Source organism: Oreochromis niloticus, linkage group LG20 (genome assembly GCF_001858045.2).
Source record: "Oreochromis niloticus isolate F11D_XX linkage group LG20, O_niloticus_UMD_NMBU, whole genome shotgun sequence".
Classification (NCBI taxonomy): domain Eukaryota; kingdom Metazoa; phylum Chordata; class Actinopteri; order Cichliformes; family Cichlidae; genus Oreochromis; species Oreochromis niloticus.
The window spans coordinates 1038193-1058279 of record NC_031984.2 but is presented as its reverse complement, the minus strand read 5'-3'; the positions used below and the strand labels follow the sequence as shown (position 1 = coordinate 1058279).

Genomic DNA, 20087 nt, shown 5'->3' with positions numbered 1-20087 from the left:
AGCACGGAGGAGGACGTGACCCCACCAGCTGATACGTGCAGACACCCGGCTGCACTCTGACCTGTAAGATTAGATTTGGGCTGCTTCACGTGGAGATCGGGTTTCACAGCAATAAGCAGCAGAGAGATGGATGTGATATATGTGGAGCCGTGTGGCCTCGGGTCTGCCGCCGTGGGACGTCTTCATCAGTGGACGATCTGTCAGACAAGCATCTTGGTTTGGAGCGCCGCTCGAGTCATTTCCTGTTTTATTTCTGAATTACTCGCCTTGTTTCATCCTCGTCAGCTCTACTTTCAGCCTCTGGTTGTGTCTCCAATGATTGTCTCCGTCTGCTCCGTACGCAGAGAGAAACGTGGAGATCCGCGCTCACTGAAGCAGCTTCTGCTTCACATGTAATCAGTGAGCTGAACACAGATGAGAAGAATGAAACTGCAGACACCAGAGTTTAACATTAGCTTTGTTCTGACTGTGTTTATTCTAAAAAGGGCAAAAACAAGAAGGTCTGATAACTTGTTCTGTGAATTACTCGTCCTGTTTTACATGGAAGCGAACAGGGCCGAGTCTAAAGGGGGGCGCGGCGTGTACCGGGCCAGATTTCTGTCAGATTGAAGGTGAAATAAAATAAAATACTGTCTCAGTTAAATTTCTTTAATAAATATAAAATAAAATGTTTTGTTCACGAGTTGATAGAAATAAACACGGTGCAGTAAACACCTCAGAGCGCCGATGTGCTCGCTGCTCTTCACCGCAGACACCACGTTCTCCTTTAAAGACACACACACACACGCACACTCTCCTCCCATCTCCACCTGCTCCTCATGTCTCCACCTGTCTCTTCCTGTCTCCACCTGTTGCCCCGCCTCCTCAAAGCAGAGCGCCGTTGCTTCAGCCGACTCGCCGATACGCAGGCAGACGGAGGAGATTTGTCTCTAACAGCAGATGTGTCATAGCTGTCTCCCACACACATGTAACACACACTGTCCACCTATATATGTGCCTGCATACATTACAATGCCCACACACACACACACACACTCAGTGCTTATCTAATATCAGGACAAGATCAGTGTGTGTGTGTGGAAATGAATAGAAGAGCTCCTCCTCCTCACTCTATTCTTCCTCTCGGTCATTTAGCTCCTGGACATACACAGACACACACACACACACACACACACAACCCTGTTCAGCTATCTCAGTGAGGACCTTCATTGACATAATGGTTTCCCTAGCCCCTAACCATAACCTACTTGTAACCCTGACACTAAAACCACATTTTGAGCCTCAAAAATGCCTTCAAACTTGTGAGGACCGGTGAGTGTGTCCTCACAAGTGACTGTTGGTTCTCACAAGTATAGTAGAATGCAGATTTCGGTCCTTACAAAGATAGCTAGACAGGAACACACACACACACACAGACACACACACTGGCTGAGGTTCTCTTTCCTTGTAGTCGGGTGGATGATGTCGATATCAGAGTTCAGATGTTGTACCCACCCTCGTGTCATCAGGGTGGGGTAAGTAACAGCCTGAGCTCTTCCCCCTGGGACGCCTGCTCGGGCCGACCCCCGTCCCTCCTTCCTGTCCTGACCACAGTCACTGTGTGTCTGAGGGTGATCTGCCTCTACTGGGGCGAAAACCCAGAACCTGTTCTAAACCAAACCACATGTTTAGTGGGAGGAGTCAGAACTCATGTCTGTGAGGTCATCGGTTCTCGTCTACATAGGAGAAACATTAATGCGCAGGATGGTTTTAAGGAGCGACAAACTCCGAGTTTGGAGGACGGAGGAGGTGGTTTGACACACCCTCTGCGTGCTTTGGGAAAAGGTCGGGTGAGGCTGATTGTTAACGTGAAAGAACAAAAGTCGCTAACGGCCTGAGCGCGAAGCTCGTTAAAGGCGCCGCGGCTGATCCGGGCAGGTAACCTGCTGGCGTTCTTAAAGATGGATGATAAACTCAGGTTAAGTTGTTGTCATTGGCATCCTCAAAGAGTGACCTTTGACCTTTAGATGCAGATGTACAGCTGAGTGTGGTCCCGTGGAGGTGGCTCTTCTATGTTGTGGCTGTTTGCTGTCTCCAGGTCTGAGCTCTGCACAGCTACGTTGTTGAGTATGTGATGAACCAGTTTGTGTCTGAGTGTGTTGCTGGGTCTGAGGTACACTGGGATGTCCTGCTTGGAGAAGACTGAGTGTCTCTCATAAACCTGCTACATGTGGGATGATGATGGCCCTCTGATTCTTCCTCGTTGGTGTCTGACCTTCTCTGAGCATCTTTGCTGACTTGATGAAAGCCACATGTTTGTGTCTGTAGAAACGCTGGTTGTACTTAAATATGTGGAGGTGAGGCAGAGGTGTAACAGTGTGCAGGTCTGATCGGGGTGGAGCTTCTGTTTTCTAAGCAGGGGTCTTGTTGTAGTCGCTTTCTGACCGTCTCCACTGCTTCAGTATGTTAGCGAAGCTGAGACCACAGCACTGTGGTTTCATCTGGATCCAGGGGGAGTTTGCAGAGCTAGGATGGTGGTGGTGTTTGGAAATGTTGTAGGTGGCTGACTTTATACTGCTAACAGCAGGTCTGAGTGGGGCTCCTTTGTGGATGTTTGGGAGTCCATATTTACAGGGTATAGCGCCCCCTGTGTACAGGCGGTGGTATGTAGGGCGGAGAGTGTCTTTATCCTTTTTAAGTTATTCCGGGGAACTGATGACCTTCTTTTTGTAGTTGCTTGTGGGCTTTCACTTTGAGGCTTCATAGGTGTTGTTGTCGTGACAACAACGTGGCGGCCTTCTTTTCTTTATTGTGAGGTCAGACCGAGGAGCTTTTGCACTGGAGATGGTGGCTGAAAGCTTCATGTGATTCTGCTTCAGGTCGTTTATTAATCCCGACTCCTTATTTGACGTCTACTTTATGTTTTTATCTGAGACGCTGGAACGAGTTTTCATGGCTAGCTTTTTTTTACCGTCAGCTCAGTAGAATAACGGCAGACTGAAACCATCACCACGGTCATCCTCCTGAACTCAGCGAAGGTCAGCAGCAGCTCATCGATTATCCCTGCACTGCATCTGTGCTGCACACTGTGCGAGGGTTTTATAACCTGACAGACAGGCGGACAGGAAGCAGACAGACATGCACTGCCTCTGTGCTACCTCTGCTTCATTACAGTGTGTACATGTTCATGAGCACACACAGACACACACACAGACACACACCTCCTCCTCAGGGCTGGTTTTCTGAGCGATCGATATTCTGCAGTGAAGCTGCCCGGCCTGCACCCTGCTTGTGTGTGTGTGTGTGTGTGTGTGTGTGTGTGTGTGTGATGCATCTTATCAATATCTTCCCCTTCCCTCTGTTCAGAGATGATCCTCTTCCCTCCGGCCCTCATCGATCTTGGGATGCTGCTGGACTGGATGCTGAGCATCGGTCGTTTTTTCCGCCACGTGTCCGTCCCACGGACGTTTAAACATGGCTCCCGTCACTTCCTGTATGCCCCTCTTCGGCGGTCAGGCGTTGCTTCCTTTGCTCGGGCGCAGGAGGCAGTGAGATGTCTGCTGTGATTACGGTGACGCTGCCGTCCACCTTCAGCACCGCGGCCTCTTCACAGTGAACTGATTTTCACTGCGACCGCTCAGTCCAGACAATGACTCACTGAAAGCAGCTTTCAGCACACAAACGGAGCCGAGCTCTTTGTGTCTGAGTGGGTTTCATTTATCCTGCTGCAGGCGCAATGTTCTCCTGCTATTCTGACTAAAACCGACGGGTTGGATGTGTTACGGTTCTCTGCTGAGTTTGGGCACCTTGGTAATGGTCTGGGACATGCACACCTCTGCCAAAGCTGAGACTTCCCTCCTGAAGGACGCGGCCATTATGACGTCACCTGCTGGGTCATGGCGTCTGAAGCTGAGTGTTTTCATCATGACCGTCATGGTGTTTGAAGCCGTGCATGATGACTGATGACACTCCACACTCCTGCAGCGACCTGTCAATCATCTGTGAGTCTGATAAGGCGAACGAGCCCGTAAACTCACCAGGAGAGACTGATGCTCAGAATGCTCCACCCATCATCATCCATCCATCATCCACCTATCCGTCCATCTACCCATCAACATCCATCCAACCATCATCACTCATCCATCCACCCATCCAACCATCATCACTCATCCATCCATCCATCCATCCATCCATCCATCATCACCCACCCATCCACCCATCATCCACCCATCCATTAGGATTAATGAGAACAGTTTAATCAGCCATGTCCAAAGTGGAGCGGTTGTAGCTACTAAATTAAAGGATTTGTTTTTTAATGATTCTATTTTTTTCCTTTATGTCAGAAATGGATTACAGTATGTTCACATGATTAAAACCAAAATCTAGACAAACTGGTGGCTCCGTACCACAATGATCAACAGCAGTTAGCATGAAGTCATCACACGGGCTTTTTTCTTTCCGTGCTTCTGTCTGAGCAAACATCTGGTTAGCAGATGTGGAATATTTGGAAGATTTTATGCAGAAACACTTGATTGAAATAATTAGGAAGTAAGACTAAAATCAAATCTTCTGGTGTTCCAACAGACACGCTCTTTCTTTGTCCTCGCCCACAGTGAGCCACTTCCTGTATGTTCACGCTGGAGGAGACGTTGACTCAGTCAGTAGAAAACCAGGGAAAATACAGCTGCTCCGTCACTCGTAGATTGGATAAAACGGGCACGTGTTTTAAAGTTCAGCACGTTTAGATGTTTCTGTTAATGAACAGTATCGTCAAAAACCAAACTGAGGTGGTGTAACCACTCGGGTCACTCAGTCTTCTGTGTCGTGCTGCACATGCTCATAAAGTGAAGAGTGAAGATCCCTGTGGTGATGGTGATGATGGTGGTGATGGTGACCAGTAGTTTCAGGCTTGTTTCTTAAAATCTATTTATGGAATCAGAATTTTATCAAATCAGCATCATTAGAACAGACATCGGTTTCCATGGAAACCACAAACATGACAGCGAGGGGGAGGGGGTGGGGGCAGGATGAAAACATGTGAGATCTGTGGAGGTGGGGAGGTGGTAACGGAGGGTTGATGGAGGAGGAGCCGGCAGAATGGGGCAGCAGGAGGAGATGGGTGAAGGGAATGGGGGAGGGATGGGGGAGGGAGGCAGAAATAGTGGGAGCTACATGAGAGGGGGGTGGAGGGGTGCCAATTTAAGAGGCTTGAAGGTCCGGCTCTGCAGCACCGCAGCCTCTAAAACAAAGAGAACAAAGAACGAGGCGCACCGCCTCCTCCGCCCCTCCACCCCTCCGTATGAGGCGAGAGACGTCCACCTTAATTGATTTTCTTAATGAATTTCATGTCGGGCGCTCCGCCAGGAGAGAGGCACAGTTTGTGTACCAAACATGATGTGCAGTGACAGGAACAAGCCATGACTCCTTTCAAAATAAAATGTGCAGCAGCTCTTTTTGTGTTTGACACATTTAACATCGTTTACAATCATCACAGTAGGTTTAGAACTGTTTAGACTCCACATCCACACATTTTGTTTCCAGAAGTTTGGACGAGGGCGTGCCCAGTAACATCCAATCAAAATCCTAGAATCTCACTGTGCACCAAACCCGGAGCTCCGCCTTCTTGCATGGTCCAGAGCTCAGTAGCCGAGGTGAGGCGGAGTTCTTCACGACCCGAACCCTCTGTCCGTCCGTCTCCGACTTCCATCCACCGAGGTCAACGTCATCATTTACTGGTGGAAAACTGACAAGGAGCCATTTGACCTCTGACCTCTCCTTCGAGGTTAAGGATAACGGTTTCTTACTGCAGTTGTTTGAGAGCATCCAGGGATGATACTGTTTAATTATGTAATCTGATTACATGCTGAATAATTATTTTATTTGGAAAACAAACTTTTTTTCCTTGATGTTACGAAACAACTGAACTGTTTGAATGAATTCACTACGAGAGACGTTTTCATCCACATGAATAATAAAATGATGAAGAGTGTTTGGTGAGTGACTCTCAGGTAGGCGTGGTTTCTTAAAGTGACCCTGGTCTCCTCGGGTCACGAGCTGGGTCAGCGCCTCACAGTAATCCAATGATTCTCCATCAGTTCCTGTCTGTGTTTCCAGCGTCAGACAGGAAACGATCCGCCGCTTCATCACAAACGCTCCTGTTCTCTGTCTTCCTGATAATGAAGCTGCATTAAAATATGGTTCAGGAACTTTGATGGCTGCCCCCTCGCGATGTTGGCGCAGCCAAACAGTCGACTTATCGTCCCGACTTTCTGTTACATAAGCTGCCCACTACCTGAATTAATAAGCTCAAGTCCTCCACCTCTGAGATCCTCCAATGAAGACATGCTTCTTTTAATTAAGTGTGTTTTTTAGCCGCCTGTGTCAGGCCTCGGGGCAGGCGTGGATCGTTGAACAGGAGCACAGCGACGCAAATGTGTGTGGAATATTTGAATGATTCAGTTTTCATTAAAAACAGATGTGCGCTTGTTATCCAGATGTTATTGTCACGTGTCTGTTCCAGTGGAGGGTGTTCGTGTTAACACGGTCGGTGTTAGTCCCTCAACACTCAGATTATCAGTTTTTTCAGCTCGTGGATCTCTGTGATGTCACATAGACCCGATCAGGTCGGCCTTGTGCGTGTGAACGTAGCTCGTAGTAACAAAGTGCTTTGATTGGTTAATACGAGCAGATTTACTGAGTTGGGCACAGAAGCCACGCCCACCTGCTGCTCAAACCTTCTGTTTACAGGGAGCAGCCATTCAGTGAAAAGTGTGACTGAGTAACAGCATAGTAATCAGAGGCGCTGCATCACCACATGGTTAACCCTCTGTGTTTACCGCTGTGTCACGTGTCAGGTAACCTTCATTCCCATTGGTAGTTCAGGTGGCCACACCCACTGTGCACGCTGCTCTCTGGTCGCTCTGGTTTCCATGTTTTGTGGTTTGCTGTGAGTGAGCCTGTGTCGGATAAACACTGTCTGTGATGCAGGAAGCTCCGTCTGTTTCCTTAACCGTGAAACGTGCTGTTTGAAGTGAGCCGTACACGTTTGGCTTTAACGGGCTGATGGCGGCTGCTGCTCAGGAACAGTGTGCCCGATGAGACACGCGTGTGCCCTCAGGGCCTCCACAGACCTTATCAGTTTGTCAGAGTACACACTGAGACATTAATCTCTAATTTAGGATAACCAGGTGTTTGTCTAAGCTCAGTTTACAGTCTTAGGTTAATGTCAGTTAATGAAACCAGCCTTTATGAAATCATCAGGTTTATTAGATTATTGAAGTGTAATGTAAACATTCCCACGGCGGCTGATTTACGATGCGCCCTGCTGTTCCCCGTACGCTCGGCCGTTGGGTGCGAGTGGGTGATGGATGCTGGCAGCCGGCTTCAGCAGCTCCGACTGTCAGGAGGTTCCTGCTGCAGGTGACATCCAGGTGAAAGACCGTCAGGTCTAACGTGGAGGGTCAGTTTACGAGTACATCTTCTCTATGTGTCCTCGGTGAGTGAGCGGCAAGGCGTTTGATGAGGTCATCATAGCTAAAATCACAGCACAGTCATTATCAGGTGGAGCTGGAGCTACAACACTCCTGTTTAAACACCTTTAATGGACATAATGGTGTTTTTGGAACAGCTTGGTGCTCTCCTGGTGCAGCAGCACATGTGAGCACGGCTCAGACCCCAGACCAGCCGTTGTCTTTAACCTTAACTGTCCAATCAGATCGTCACACCCGAACCTTCCAGTTTTCCCAACTACTATCATCGTAAACTATAATTACTTATTTATATGTAATATAAATGTAACATGCATCGTCGTTTCTGCTGTGTGTTGCTGACTGGCTAATGATCATTTGGTACATGAAACCTCAGCACAGCCACAGAGTGCAGCAGTAATAAGCGTCTGCGCTGATTCTCGTTAGGTTTCTAAATAAAACCTGCATCCGTCTTCGTGTCTGTCTGAAAGGGCCAAATGTTTGGGAAGACAGAGATTCCTGAAAGCAGGGATGTGCTGGGAACAGAGGAGATGAGCTCCGACAGAACGAGACCTTTCCTTCCGTTTGTCCGGCGGCTAACTCGATTAGCTTAGCAAAGGCTTCGGAGCAGATCCGGCTGTTCTGTTCTGGAAACGCACACACGAAAACCAGCCATCTGAACACTTCTACACACACAATAATGTGTGGATGGTACAGCTCTGGTTTCTAATTTTACTCCCACAGTGAAGCATGCTGCTGTCAGTGATGGTTTCCAGAGTTCAGGGAGGGAGTGGACAAAAGAGAGTCAGGACCCTGAAGGGAAGCACAGAGATCCAGTTTATAACATGGGCTCCATCATGTGACCTGCTGGAACATCGTGGCGGTCAAGTGAGATTTTGTAGTTTTTCTTCTGGAACTTGTAGTTCAGACACCCGCTGTCCCGAGGAGCCTAGTGTGAGGAATGTTTGCTTCCTCCGAGGTGGAGGAACGGGAATAGTGAGATCATTTGTTTGGTCTGTAATGCTGGAACAAAAAGAGTCGTTAATAAAAAAAAGTCAATTCAACTAGTCACAAATACCACAGAAGAAGAAGAACAGGAAAAGATGCTGTTACAGGGCCTTCTTGATACTCAGGCTAATGTTGGTCTAAACGCCAAACCTGAAACCATCAGCACGAACACAAAGTGCAGCAGGTGACCTGAACAGGTGACAGGTCAGCTGTCAACAAAGTCTCAGCAGTTTCCTGCTTTTCCCACGATCCTCTCGCTCATTTTAACAGCTGCAGGTCGACCCAACACAGAAATGTCATTAAAAATGTAAAACAGCAGAACATCCTGATGGTTACCGTGGCAGCCCTGACGATGTAGAAGAAGGCCTCACAGCCTCAGGATAAGAGAAGAGTGAAGAATCTGTTTAAAATGGGTCTTAAATGCTGGTTTGGTGTAAAATCGAGGCTGATTGGCTGACCTGCTGCGTTCTGCAGAGGTTGTGTCGTACGCTGCCGTCACTGTTCCCTTCGTGTAGACACAAAGATGTCGTTAGCATTGTTGGGACGAGCACACGGAGAGAAACGGATGAGAAGCAGCACGGTTGCTACGCGACAGCTGGACGCTCGGCTTGGTTTACAGGAGGAAATGTCTTCAGGATGCATTTCCTGTTGAATTTATTTTCCACTAACTGATCTCTGCAGGGACGAGGGAGGGCTGTGGGTCGAGAAACCCGAATGATTTACACCACAAATGATCTTCCTCATTTGCTCCTCCTCACCACCCGCTGCTCCCTCTTCTTTCAAACCTTCACATGCTCCTCTCTCCCTCCTCATCCTCTCCTGCTTCACAGCTTCAGCCACTCTCCTCTCTGAAACATCTCGTTTTAATCTCCTCTCGTTCTCCTCCTGCTTTTTTCCAAAGCTCACGTCCTTCCTCTCCACTTTCTCCTCCTTTTCCGTTACTCGCAGCTAATCTCGTTTCCTGCCGTCTGTAACGACCCATGGGGGTGTTTCTGATGGGACGTGTTAGTCAGTTTTTAGTTCACATCCTTACTTTAAACCACAGGTGTGCTTGCACAAGCAAGCTGTGGGGCAATCATGCTTCCTCCTCCTCTTCCTCAGTTTCTGTAAGCCGCCTCCGTTGTTCTTTGGTGGAAGTTGAGGTTTTCGCTGCTTCTCTCACTTCTCTCCTTTCCTGTTAAAAATAGACAATAGAGAAAGGAGGCTGTTAATTATTCATCTGAGGTGCACTATACTGTTTTTACACCTCTCATAATCTTCAGTCCTCCTCGTCATCATCGTCATGTTGAGTCTGGGCTCAGTTTGGTTTTTCTGAACATTTTAGCCGACCGTCTCCATTATCGCTTTTTTCTGTGTGGGATGGTTTGTAGCTCATCCATGTTGGTCATTAACCAGTTAGCCATAAAACAAAGTTCAGGGTCGGATCTGATCCTGAAAAGCAAACAATTCTCTATAATTTGAAGGTCTTAATGAGGCTGACGCAGTTACTCTTGTGGGTCAAACAGCTAATGTTAGCTACATGTGTTAGCTTACCTGCTGTAGTGTAATAAGCAGGCTAAGGCTAGCATATGAAATGAATGTGACATTATATGATGTGGTGGAAAAAAGTGTTTGACCAAATTTGACTTGAGTGTCTTTTTATCTATGTAAGAAAACAGTTAGCAGGCTTGCTACTATTAGCTAACATTAGCTAGACAAATGATAGTGAATGAACGGCCCTCCGTGAGTCAGGTCTCCAGTGGCTAATTTTAGCTAGCTTCTATGCTAATGTGGACAAATTGCTACCTGTCTAACTTGGCAGCTAGATGGCTAACTGTACCTTGCTCTCTGTCTAAACCCTGTGTGAAGCCTCTTTAGCTCTTAGCTTCTGTGGAGTGTCGGGCTGTGTGTGAGTTGGTGTTTTGCTGGGAGTCAGTGGGTTGGTGACGTTAGCATTGAGACACTCGGACCATAAACGTCTGATCTGTTTAATGTTAACGTAGTAAATATGACAGATTTGTTAAAAAGCAGACAGAAGTAAAGGCAGATGTTGGTCAGAGCATGGACGCAGAGATTAAAGTGTGTTATTGAGTTTGTGCGATGGCTCCAAACCCTGTTTCAGTGTTAATCTATCAACCAGGAGCGCTCGAGTTCATTTGTATGGAAATGAGGGCGTCTCATTACTGAGAACATTAATAAACAACGCACACACAAAGCGAAGAAGCAGTTCGGGTTAGAAAGTCTCACTGAGATGATGCCCAACAAAGTGCAGCTCTGATACTCACATGTCATCATGTTTCAAACAGCCAGGTAAAGTTTTCCTTACCTGAGCATACACCAACACATTTGGCATTAATCAATAATCCAATTAAAGGTTAAATGATACGTTATTTTCCCTATAATATCATCACGTTTCATAAATACACGTACTTGCTCCACCTCTGTGGATTCTGCCAGTTTTTATAAACCTGTCAGTAAACATGTATACATATACAAACATGTCCTGTTAATAGTGATTTCCAGTGTGAGCAACAACAACAAAAACTTAGCTTTAGGCTGCTGATGTCATAGATGCAGGATCACGACCTTCAGCCAAAGGCAGGAGTTGTAGCCCTCACACAGAACACGGATTTTTACTTCCATGATTTTGTTGGATTTGCCGCACTGTGATTGTTCCATCTTTAATCCATAAAGGATGATGTCCTCCATGTTCAACCAGCTCTGAGAAACGACTGCTGCTTGGTTTCTTTTTCACGGACATCGTGATCCTCGTCTCAACTTCATCAGCGTTCTTCAGTCAGGCTTTATGAAGGCTACAGATTTTCTGCACTCAGCGTTTTTAGTTTCCAGCAGTGAGCATATTTGAATGAGACACTTCTACCTGCTCGTTAGTGCTCTGTGACCTCCAAAAAACCTCACTGTCCCCCTGTGAGGGTGCTGGGGAGCATCTCCCTCACTAAGTGATGTACGCACTCACAGTGTCTGATAAGAAGTTTTGATTTTGTTATGCTTTTGTTTTGAAGTCCATTAACCTCTCTCTCTCTCGCTCTCGCTCTCGCTCTCTCTCTCTCTCTCCCTTGAAGTCAACTTCCTGAAGGCCTTAGTCATGGAGTGCACACATGATTATGGCCTAAAGATGTTCACCTGAAAGGAGTTTTCCAATCACCCACTCATAGTGGGTTGAACCATCTGATGAGAGCTGAGGGGGTAGTGGGTTGAATTTTCAGTTTGATTTGATTTAGTTAGTTGGGATATTGTTTAGCTGGGGGTGTTTTGTAATCAGATGTTTGTGAGGTGTGTCAAAATAACTGCAATGTTTCACTGTATAGGTTTTTGTAGTTGGGCTGTGTCGGGGTGGGAAGACCTTTTTACATTTTATTGGTGATGGTATGACCAGCATCTATTTAAGGAGGGGTTTGTTGAGAGGCTCAGGTTAGTTATTTCTAGATGTGTTGCTGGTGAGCATGACAAAACCTCTGTACCACAAAAAAGAGAAAATATATTCAAAGCTTTGAAAACAATTGAAGGCTCGTGTGGTTGTTTTTTCCCATATGGTCCCCTTCACATTGCCTTTCGACCGCCACATTTTGGTGTCAGAAGTGGGATGTGGCGCTTGGTTAGTGGAGGTGGACCATATTAATAGCTGCAATATGGGTCCGAAAGCGCAAGCCAGAGCTCAGAAGATGGAGGTGGCAGAGGACTGCCTGGAGGAGGGCGCTGTAGGGGGAGTGCCCCGGATCTTGAAGCCTCGGGAGGAGCAGCTGCATCCCGAGACTACAGATTTGGATTCTATTGCGGGCCTGCTACAACAGTGTGTACGCTTCCAGCGGGACATGAGTGACAGGTGGGAGAAGGAATCAATAAAGCAAGATCAAAGATGGCGCCAGATGCAGATCCAAATGAATAACCTTCGAGATGAGTTGGAGCAGCAACAAAGTGCAGCAGGACAGCCCCAGGAGCAAGTGAGAGAAATGGTGAGCCCGCCAAGTGTTCCGAGAGACCAAGAAGGTCGGAGCTGGGGGAAAGCAGTGATACCAAAACTGGAGATGGGCGATGACATTGAGCAGTACTTGATAACCTTTGAGAGGCTGGCGGTGGCGTATCAGTGGCCTGAAGTGGAGTGGTCGGTGAGGCTGGTTCCTTACCTGTCAGGAAGAGCTCAAGCAGCTTATGTGGCCATGGCAGCAGAGGACACTGGGGATTACCAAAAGGTTAAGGAGGCAATTTTTCCAAAGTATGACATTAATGAAGAGGTGTATCGACAGCGGTTCCGAGACCCTGACATCCGGCCCGGCGAAAGTCCGAAAGAGTTTTATAATCATCTGAAAGACCTGTATGGCAAATGGATCCAACCAGAAAAGAAAACCAAGGAGCAGGTTGGAGACTCCAGAACTCCAGGTGTGGGTGAAAGAAAGGGGTCCAAAGTCAGCGCAAGAAGCTGCTCAGCTGGTGGAAACATTTCAAGCAGCAAGGAGAGGAGCAAGAGAAGGCCTTTAAAGATTTGAAGGAGGCCCTGTGTTGTGAACCTGTGCTTCAGAGTCCCAACTTTGACTTGCCTTTTACGGTACAAACTGATGCTTCTAATCGAGGAATTGGAGCTGTCCTGTTGCAGGGCGTGGGAGAGAACCAGAGACCAGTGGCCTTTATTAGCAGAAAACTGTTTCCAAGGGAGACCCGGTATTCAGCAGTAGAGTTGGAGTGTTTGGCCGTGAAGTGGGCTATTGACACTCTGAAGTATTACCTGCTCGGGAGGGAGTTCGTCTTGGAGACAGATCATAAGGCGTTGCAGTGGTTGGAGCGGATGAAGGACACAAACAGCCGGATCACACGCTGGTTCCTGTCTCTACAACCATACCGGTTTATCATCCAATATCGACCGGGAAGGCAGAATAAAGTGGCTGACTTTTTGTCTCGCAACTGTGTTGGCGAGCCTGGTGTAGGGGGGGAGAAATGTGAGGGTGCTGGGGAGCATCTCCCTCACTAAGTGATGTACGCACTCAGTGTCTGATAAGAAGTTTTGATTTTGTTATGCTTTTGTTTTGAAGTCCATTAACCCCTCTCTCTCTCTCTCTCTCTCTCTCTCTCTCTCTCTCTCTCTCTCTCTCTCCCTTGAAGTCAACTTCCTGAAGGCCTTAGTCATGGAGTGCACACATGATTATGGCCTAATGATGTTCACCTGAAAGGAGTTTTCCAATCACCCACTCATAGTGGGTTGAACCATCTGATGAGAGCTGAGGGGGTAGTGGGTTGAATTTTCAGTTTGATTTGATTTAGTTAGTTGGGATATTGTTTAGCTGGGGGTGTTTTGTAATCAGATGTTTGTGAGGTGTGTCAAAATAACTGCAATGTTTCACTGTATAGGTTTTTGTAGTTGGGCTGTGTTGGGGTGGGAAGACCTTTTTACATTTTATTGGTGATGGTATGACCAGCATCTATTTAAGGAGGGGTTTGTTGAGAGGCTCAGGTTAGTTATTTCTAGATGTGTTGCTGGTGAGCATGACAAAACCTCTGTACCACAAAAAAGAGAAAATATATTCAAAGCTTTGAAAACAATTGAAGGCTCGTGTGGTTGTTTTTTCCCATTTGGTCCCCTTCACATTGCCTTTTGACCACCACACCCCCCAAACTGGAGCTCCGCCTTCTTGGGCGCTCTGTTAGTACAGTGACCTCACAGCAGTCATATTATTGGTCACATGATGTCATTAAAATGCTCCAAAAGGCTCCAACAGCACAAACACGGTCCGCAGCTCCAGCTTAGCCTACCAGCTACCTGTGTCACCACAGAGGCCACGCCCCTTATAATGTCAGCAGGTAAGTCATGTTAGCATTCTGCTCTCGTACAGGTGAAGGGGCGAAATGATGTATAGAAACAGTTTGTGTATCAGGCTGTAAACATTGAACATGGAAGTCTATGGGACTGACTCAGTGCTGCCCCTGCTGGCTGTCAGAGGAACTGCAGGTTTGGGGGCTTTCATACTGGCCTCATTCTTTTGCTGCTTGCTGGCAGATGGCACACAGAGAGTCAGAGACAACTTCCTGTCTGCGCACATCGCCCAGATCCTCAGGAAAGCTGGACGTGTATAAACGTCCTGTGGGAGGAGCTGAACTGTCAGTCACCTGAGAGCTCAGTGACATCAGCAGAGCGAGCCTCTGGTCTTTAACACACCACCTTGTATTTTCAGCACGTGTTAGCGGCGTGCAGGGACTTTCCTCTCTCTGAGTAGCTGGGCTGCTTCCAGTGAGCGCGTGCAGTTGTGGCATCTGCGGCGAGGATGCTAATCCAGCACGACGAGCCCGGGGAAACTCCTCCTCCGAGAGCCGTCTTTAACAGACAGATGTGGGTCAGTGCTGCCACACAGACTCATGCAGGAGCTGCAGCGGTCGCACAGACTGCGTCTTTAATTGGAAACTGTGGATTCCCCTGCAGTGTTTCACGGTTTTATTTCATTATGCAGCAGCAGCAGCACAAAGTGCATCAGCCAAACTGGATGCACTTTAGCTCCAAAAGCCCAGATACACGCTCACCGCTGTGCTCAGCACTGCTTCTTGGCCCTCATCATCTTATCAACAGTGGCTCTGTGAGCGAGGAGAGCACCGTGACCTCTTAAAGTTTCATTTCCACTCAGGTGAATATTAAATACAAGCCCACTAATATTTATTGAAGCCCTTTTTGCTTCATTCATCCTGAGTGCGTGAAAGCTTTTTCATTTTCCGTGTGAAGCAGCTGTGATTGATTCCTTAGATCTAAACATCTCAGTTTAAACTCTGCCTGCACCCCGACCTGCCTTCTGTGGGAAACGGCTTCAGAGCAGTTGATGCTAACCGCATCACGTGAATCAATGCAGATATAAAAACTACATTTATATGAATGCGTCTACATTTTAGCAGCACCCAGGAACAACCCGTGTTTGTGCGTTTGCATCTGTGTCGTTGGCTTTACTTCATTCGTGTTCTGCTGTCTTGTTATTAGCTCAACATTTTATGTTTGCTGTTGGATTATGCTTCGTGTTCCTGCTCCGAGTTTTGACGTCACTGGGATGTTTCTGAGGTCTCTGCTCCTCACCTCACTTTGTAGAACATCAACCTTCTTGGCTTCTTGTCTGTCGTCTCCTTGAATATGTGCGTAACAAGAAAAGGCGGTCGTCGTACTCGAGATCTAATTATGCATCCTGAGATGCTGATTACAGCTTTGCACATGTGTTTGATGGCTGGGACACAGTCAGGAGCAGCATCGCTGCTGACAGGCGAAGCTAATAATCATCCCATTAAAATATAACGAGACTCGAACCGCCTCACATAACGTAGCGCTGTGTACACACGCTCGCTGTTTGGATCCCATGACTTTCATGTCGGGCTCGGAGTGTGAAAGCATTTGTGAGAGTGGGTAGAAACGCCTCAGAGCGAGACGTCACCACACAGACACACCTCCCCCGAGGTGTTCATAACCTGGAAACATCTCAGCTGCCTCCCTTCAGTGTGGATGAGTTCCTCCTGAGTGGCCGAGCTCGAAGGCTGACCCGGACACTCATTTCTGCTGCTCGTATACGTGATCTCATTCTTTAGCCCCGCAGCTCGTGGTCGGAGGGGGAGGAGCTGAGGGTCTGTACCAAGGATCAGATAAAGGAGGATTATTTTGATCTGTGACTGTTGCTTTGTGGGAAAAGTCGAGTGGAGACCAATTTTAAACAACAACTTCACTTTAATTAATGTCCAAACACATGCTCTATGGCCCAAAAATCAGAATAAGCAGGATTATAATATTAATAATAGTTTAATGAGATCGGCTGTGTTGCCAAGCGTTCTCCGCCTGAGCCGAGGAGTATTTGAGTATTTGAGGTGGAAGAAAGGCAGCTCAGAGAAACATCGGCGTGTCGCTCGTGCCGCCGGCGAGGCCTGTAGGTACAGCTGCTCGTGTTGTGTTTGATTTGGCGTCTCTCTCTCGCCTCCTGCTCGCTGTTTGCTCTGATGTTTGGGTTGAACCACGGGGCGGGTGTCATGGTGGATCCCACGGATGCTGACATCGACAAAGAGGCAAATAAAGAGATTAAAAACGGTTTCCAACAGCAGGTAAACACAGTTTGATTCATCCAGGTGACTTTAAACAGGCATGCAGAGCGCTGTGGGTTATCAGGAAGGAGGCGGAGCAACTCGTTGGCAAGGCCTGTGTGTTCGTGGAGAGCACAGATGTGACTCGTGACACGCGTCCTGCTTGGAGGCTGCTTCTCGTTTTTCTTTAATAAATCTTTAGATTGGTTTGTGTCATTAACGATGAATCGTCGGCTGAGACGAAACGTCTGTGATCGTCTATTTCCATCTTTCATCCTTTTGTTTCCAGATGTTCATCTGCTGTGAGACGCTGCGTTACAGAAGACGCAAAGAGTGTTTGTCAGTGTGGAGATGGACAGAAACCTGCCTGCTCATTCCTGACCTCACCTTCAGTTTCTCTGATGATGTGGTGTCAATTTAAAGTGAGGCTGCAGAAGTGACGCGTGTCGTTTAGTCACAGAGTTCGGTTCGTCATGAAGCATGAACCAACCACCCCGCAATAAACGTGGGGTGGTTGGTCCCCACAGAGAGGGGATAGAAGCCCCACCCACTCGCTTTGTGAGGGGCAGTCAAACGGAAGAAAGTTGTCTTGGAGGAGGAGGGGCTAAATCAGCTTGTTTCAGACAGAGGATGAAGTGAGCAGCTGCAGGGGGGCTCAGTGTGAGATAAAGAAGGATTATTTCAAACTGTGACTCATGCAAAGCTGCTTTGGGAGAGAGCCAGAACACAGACGGGTGGAAGTTTAGTTTTTCCTTCGTTCCCACAGTTGGATTACTTCAGATTTTATTATTCCAGATTTTTACTTTTTATAGCTTCAGTATTATAGTTTTTTTTGTAAGGCTGATAAACCGATGCATCGACGCCGCTGATGCTGCTGATAAAGACATCTCCTGTGTATTCTTAAATCTTCCCGTCTCTGTAAATGCCAGCAGTACTTTACACCAAAGCCTCGTTTGCAGCGGTGCATGCATCACTACATGTAGCTGTGCTTGGGTTACGAACGTGACTGGCTGAGGCTGGATGTGTGACTGTGCTCTGTGTCTGTGTTTCTCAGGATGACAGTTCAGTGAGCAGCGAGGAGGAGGCCGAGATGAGCGAGCCCACGTGGCTAGCAGCCGATCTGGGAGCAGCGTCAGACCTGAGCCCATCGAGCCGCGGAGAGAGGATGCGCCACAGTCCGCAGAACGCCCACAGCAAAGAGGATGATGGTAAGAGCGGCATTACGCCCGCCCGAGTGCTGCCGCGCGGCCAAAATGGCGCTGCGTTTGTGGAGATGACGTGTGGAGGTTTCCTTTGAAGGCGTGCAGATTGTCTGAAACATGCATGTGTGCATAGAGCAGATGGTGATCAGAGAGAAAAGCTCCTGTTGTGTTCACTGCCATTAATCCCTGCAGCGGGTTCAGGAGGTCACACCAGATAATGTGCTGCTCTGAAACATCTCGCCTCTCCTGCGTCACCTCGTGTGACGGCGGTGAGCCGGCGCCGTCTGCTGCTGAGTGATAGGAAACAGGAAACTTTCCACAGGGTGGCCGTCCTAACGAGGAAACGAGCGCTGGTCGAGGGTTTGGATGTTTTAGAGGTTGGTTATGATTGGTGTGTTTGAAGCCAGTGTGGCAGTCACATGATCCACTTACACCTGTGCAGTTGTTCTGACATCACTTTGAGCTACGCCCACCTGACTGACCAAATAACACCTTCTTCCACCTCCTGAAGATGATTGTGTAGTTTTCAGAGCTGCTGTAAAATCTTCAGGTGGAAGTCGGCAAACATTCAGCTTTTTGTTCGGGCCATGCCAAACTAACACGCTGACGTCCTCAGACTTCAGACTGGAACCAAACAGGAACTTTATTCATTAGAAACAACGTGAACGCTTCGTCCTCGGTGTGACGGAGCAGCCTGATGCCTCGGCTCCGTCTGCTTTCAGTCTTGGTGTAGGTACTGCGAGTGATGTCACTGATACATCTGTCCCACCTTCACCTGTCCTCCTTCATTACTCCTCTTTAATATGTCCTCCTGCTGGCAGGCGTCCTGCTGAGAGGAGCGCACACTTCTCCTAATGCAAGAATACAGCAATTACCTGCAACCCTGTGTGTGTGTGTGTGTGTGTGTGTGTGTGTGTGCGTGCGCACAGCTCATCAATACACAGCACTGAACACTGAGTCTGATGTGAGGAGGGTGGCTGATCTTCATCAGCCTGGCCTCCTTGCTGCTCCTCCTCCTTTCTGCAGGAGGAAACATGTTTTTGGACAGTGTGAGATTATTAATCATGGCTTCTTCTAAACATTAATCATTTATAACATCAAAATAAACTAAACTTTGTGTAAACTGAGATGTTTTAGCTCGAACACACTTTGATCTTTAGTGGACCGATTTCTGTTTTGCTGTGCATCTATTTCTGTATTTATTTGCTCCCTCCATGATTATTGCGTGTGGCATAGATGGGAGGTCTTTATTTTACAGTCTAAATTTATTCTCTTCTTCACTTTAAAGACATCCAGTGCCAGGCCGATAATGGTCCCTGGGCCTTATGTTTGACACCCCTGCTCTGTGGTATATACAACAGTAGTATATTGTCCCTGTGGGCTCCATGCTTCTTTGGAGTTCTGCTCAGGTTAGCTGTTAGCATATTGTTTAATGCGTGATGTCATAATAAAATAAAATCCACCAACCAATCAGGTGTGCAGGTGGAAGCATCATCAGCGCTACAGTCCGTGTTTCGCCTGTGTCTGTGGTGCTGGTGGTGGGACTGGTTGGAGAGCATTGCATTGTGGGAGAGAGCCAGCCGGAGGCGGCGAGCTGTGAGCCTTCAGTAGGTGGCGGAGTGTATAGGGCCTTGTTATTCAAAGGTCAGTGTGCCGCCTGCACCTCGCATAGACGCCAGAGCCGCGGCGTAGGCGTCCAAATGCCACAGCACTCAGAGGGGAGGGTGAAGTGGCTTCCTGCTCGGTTAGAGTCCGATCCAAGAGGGAAGCGGGCAGAAAGCCCCTCCTGGCCTCTAATCCACACCAGGAATCTCCGACACGCTCAGACGGGCGTGATTACTTCCTGTGGCCTCCGATCGCCGTCTTCTTTAAAAATGAAGAAATCCTGATCCTCTTTCACGTCACTGCGAGGGCCCCTCTGTGTGCTGCCCGTCAGTTTACCGTCAGGAGAGCTGTGCAATTATTATCACGGCCCCGCCCCCGGCGCCCTGTAAAGGTGTCTAAGAGCAGCGCTGGTCATGGCTCCTGCTGCTTCTGCACTCTCATGGAGCTGCTCCTTAAAGTCAAAGCGGAACTAGTTTAAACTCGTGTTACTGCGAGCGGCGTTGGCGCTCAGCAGCGGCTCTTCCCTCTGACAGCGAGGAGCTGCAGCCGAACAGCTTGTGCTTGATCCAACTCGCCGTGTTAATATCAGGTGGGCGTTTCCTCAGCGGCCGTCAGCTCGTTTCTGCACAGACGGTCCGCCCGCCGTGTTCAGGAGCAGCCAGTAAATCACCTTTAAAAGCTTCTGAGCACCACCTTGGCTTCTTTTCTCCTCCGCTTGGCTTTACAGCTGAGGGGGAGAGCTTTGGCGATTGGTTCAGGCTATGTCCACACGTACCCGGGTATTTTTGAAAACGCAGATTTT

General features: G+C 48.1%; 1 protein-coding gene and 1 long non-coding RNA gene across 3 annotated transcripts in view; one reads left to right on the top strand and one right to left on the bottom strand.

Annotated features, from left to right (window-relative positions):
- Positions 1-20087, top strand: part of LOC100700370 (nucleolar protein 4-like) — a 76344-nt gene that overhangs the window by 12947 nt on the left and 43310 nt on the right. The window contains exons 1-2 of one of the 2 annotated variants that reach the window (XM_025901635.1): positions 16445-16900; positions 17533-17686. In XM_025901635.1, coding sequence (XP_025757420.1) covers positions 16880-16900; positions 17533-17686 — 175 coding nt within the window. In that variant the 5' untranslated portion in view covers positions 16445-16879. Of the gene's footprint in view, positions 1-16444; positions 16901-17532; positions 17687-20087 lie in introns of those variants that run through there. The other variant, XM_019349909.2, reaches the window with a different exon arrangement.
- Positions 3987-20084, bottom strand: LOC102080684 (uncharacterized). The gene is made up of 3 exons (XR_003215498.1): positions 19148-20084; positions 9487-9627; positions 3987-7512 (listed from the first exon to the last, which is right to left on the bottom strand). It is a non-coding gene; the product is annotated as an uncharacterized LOC102080684 (long non-coding RNA).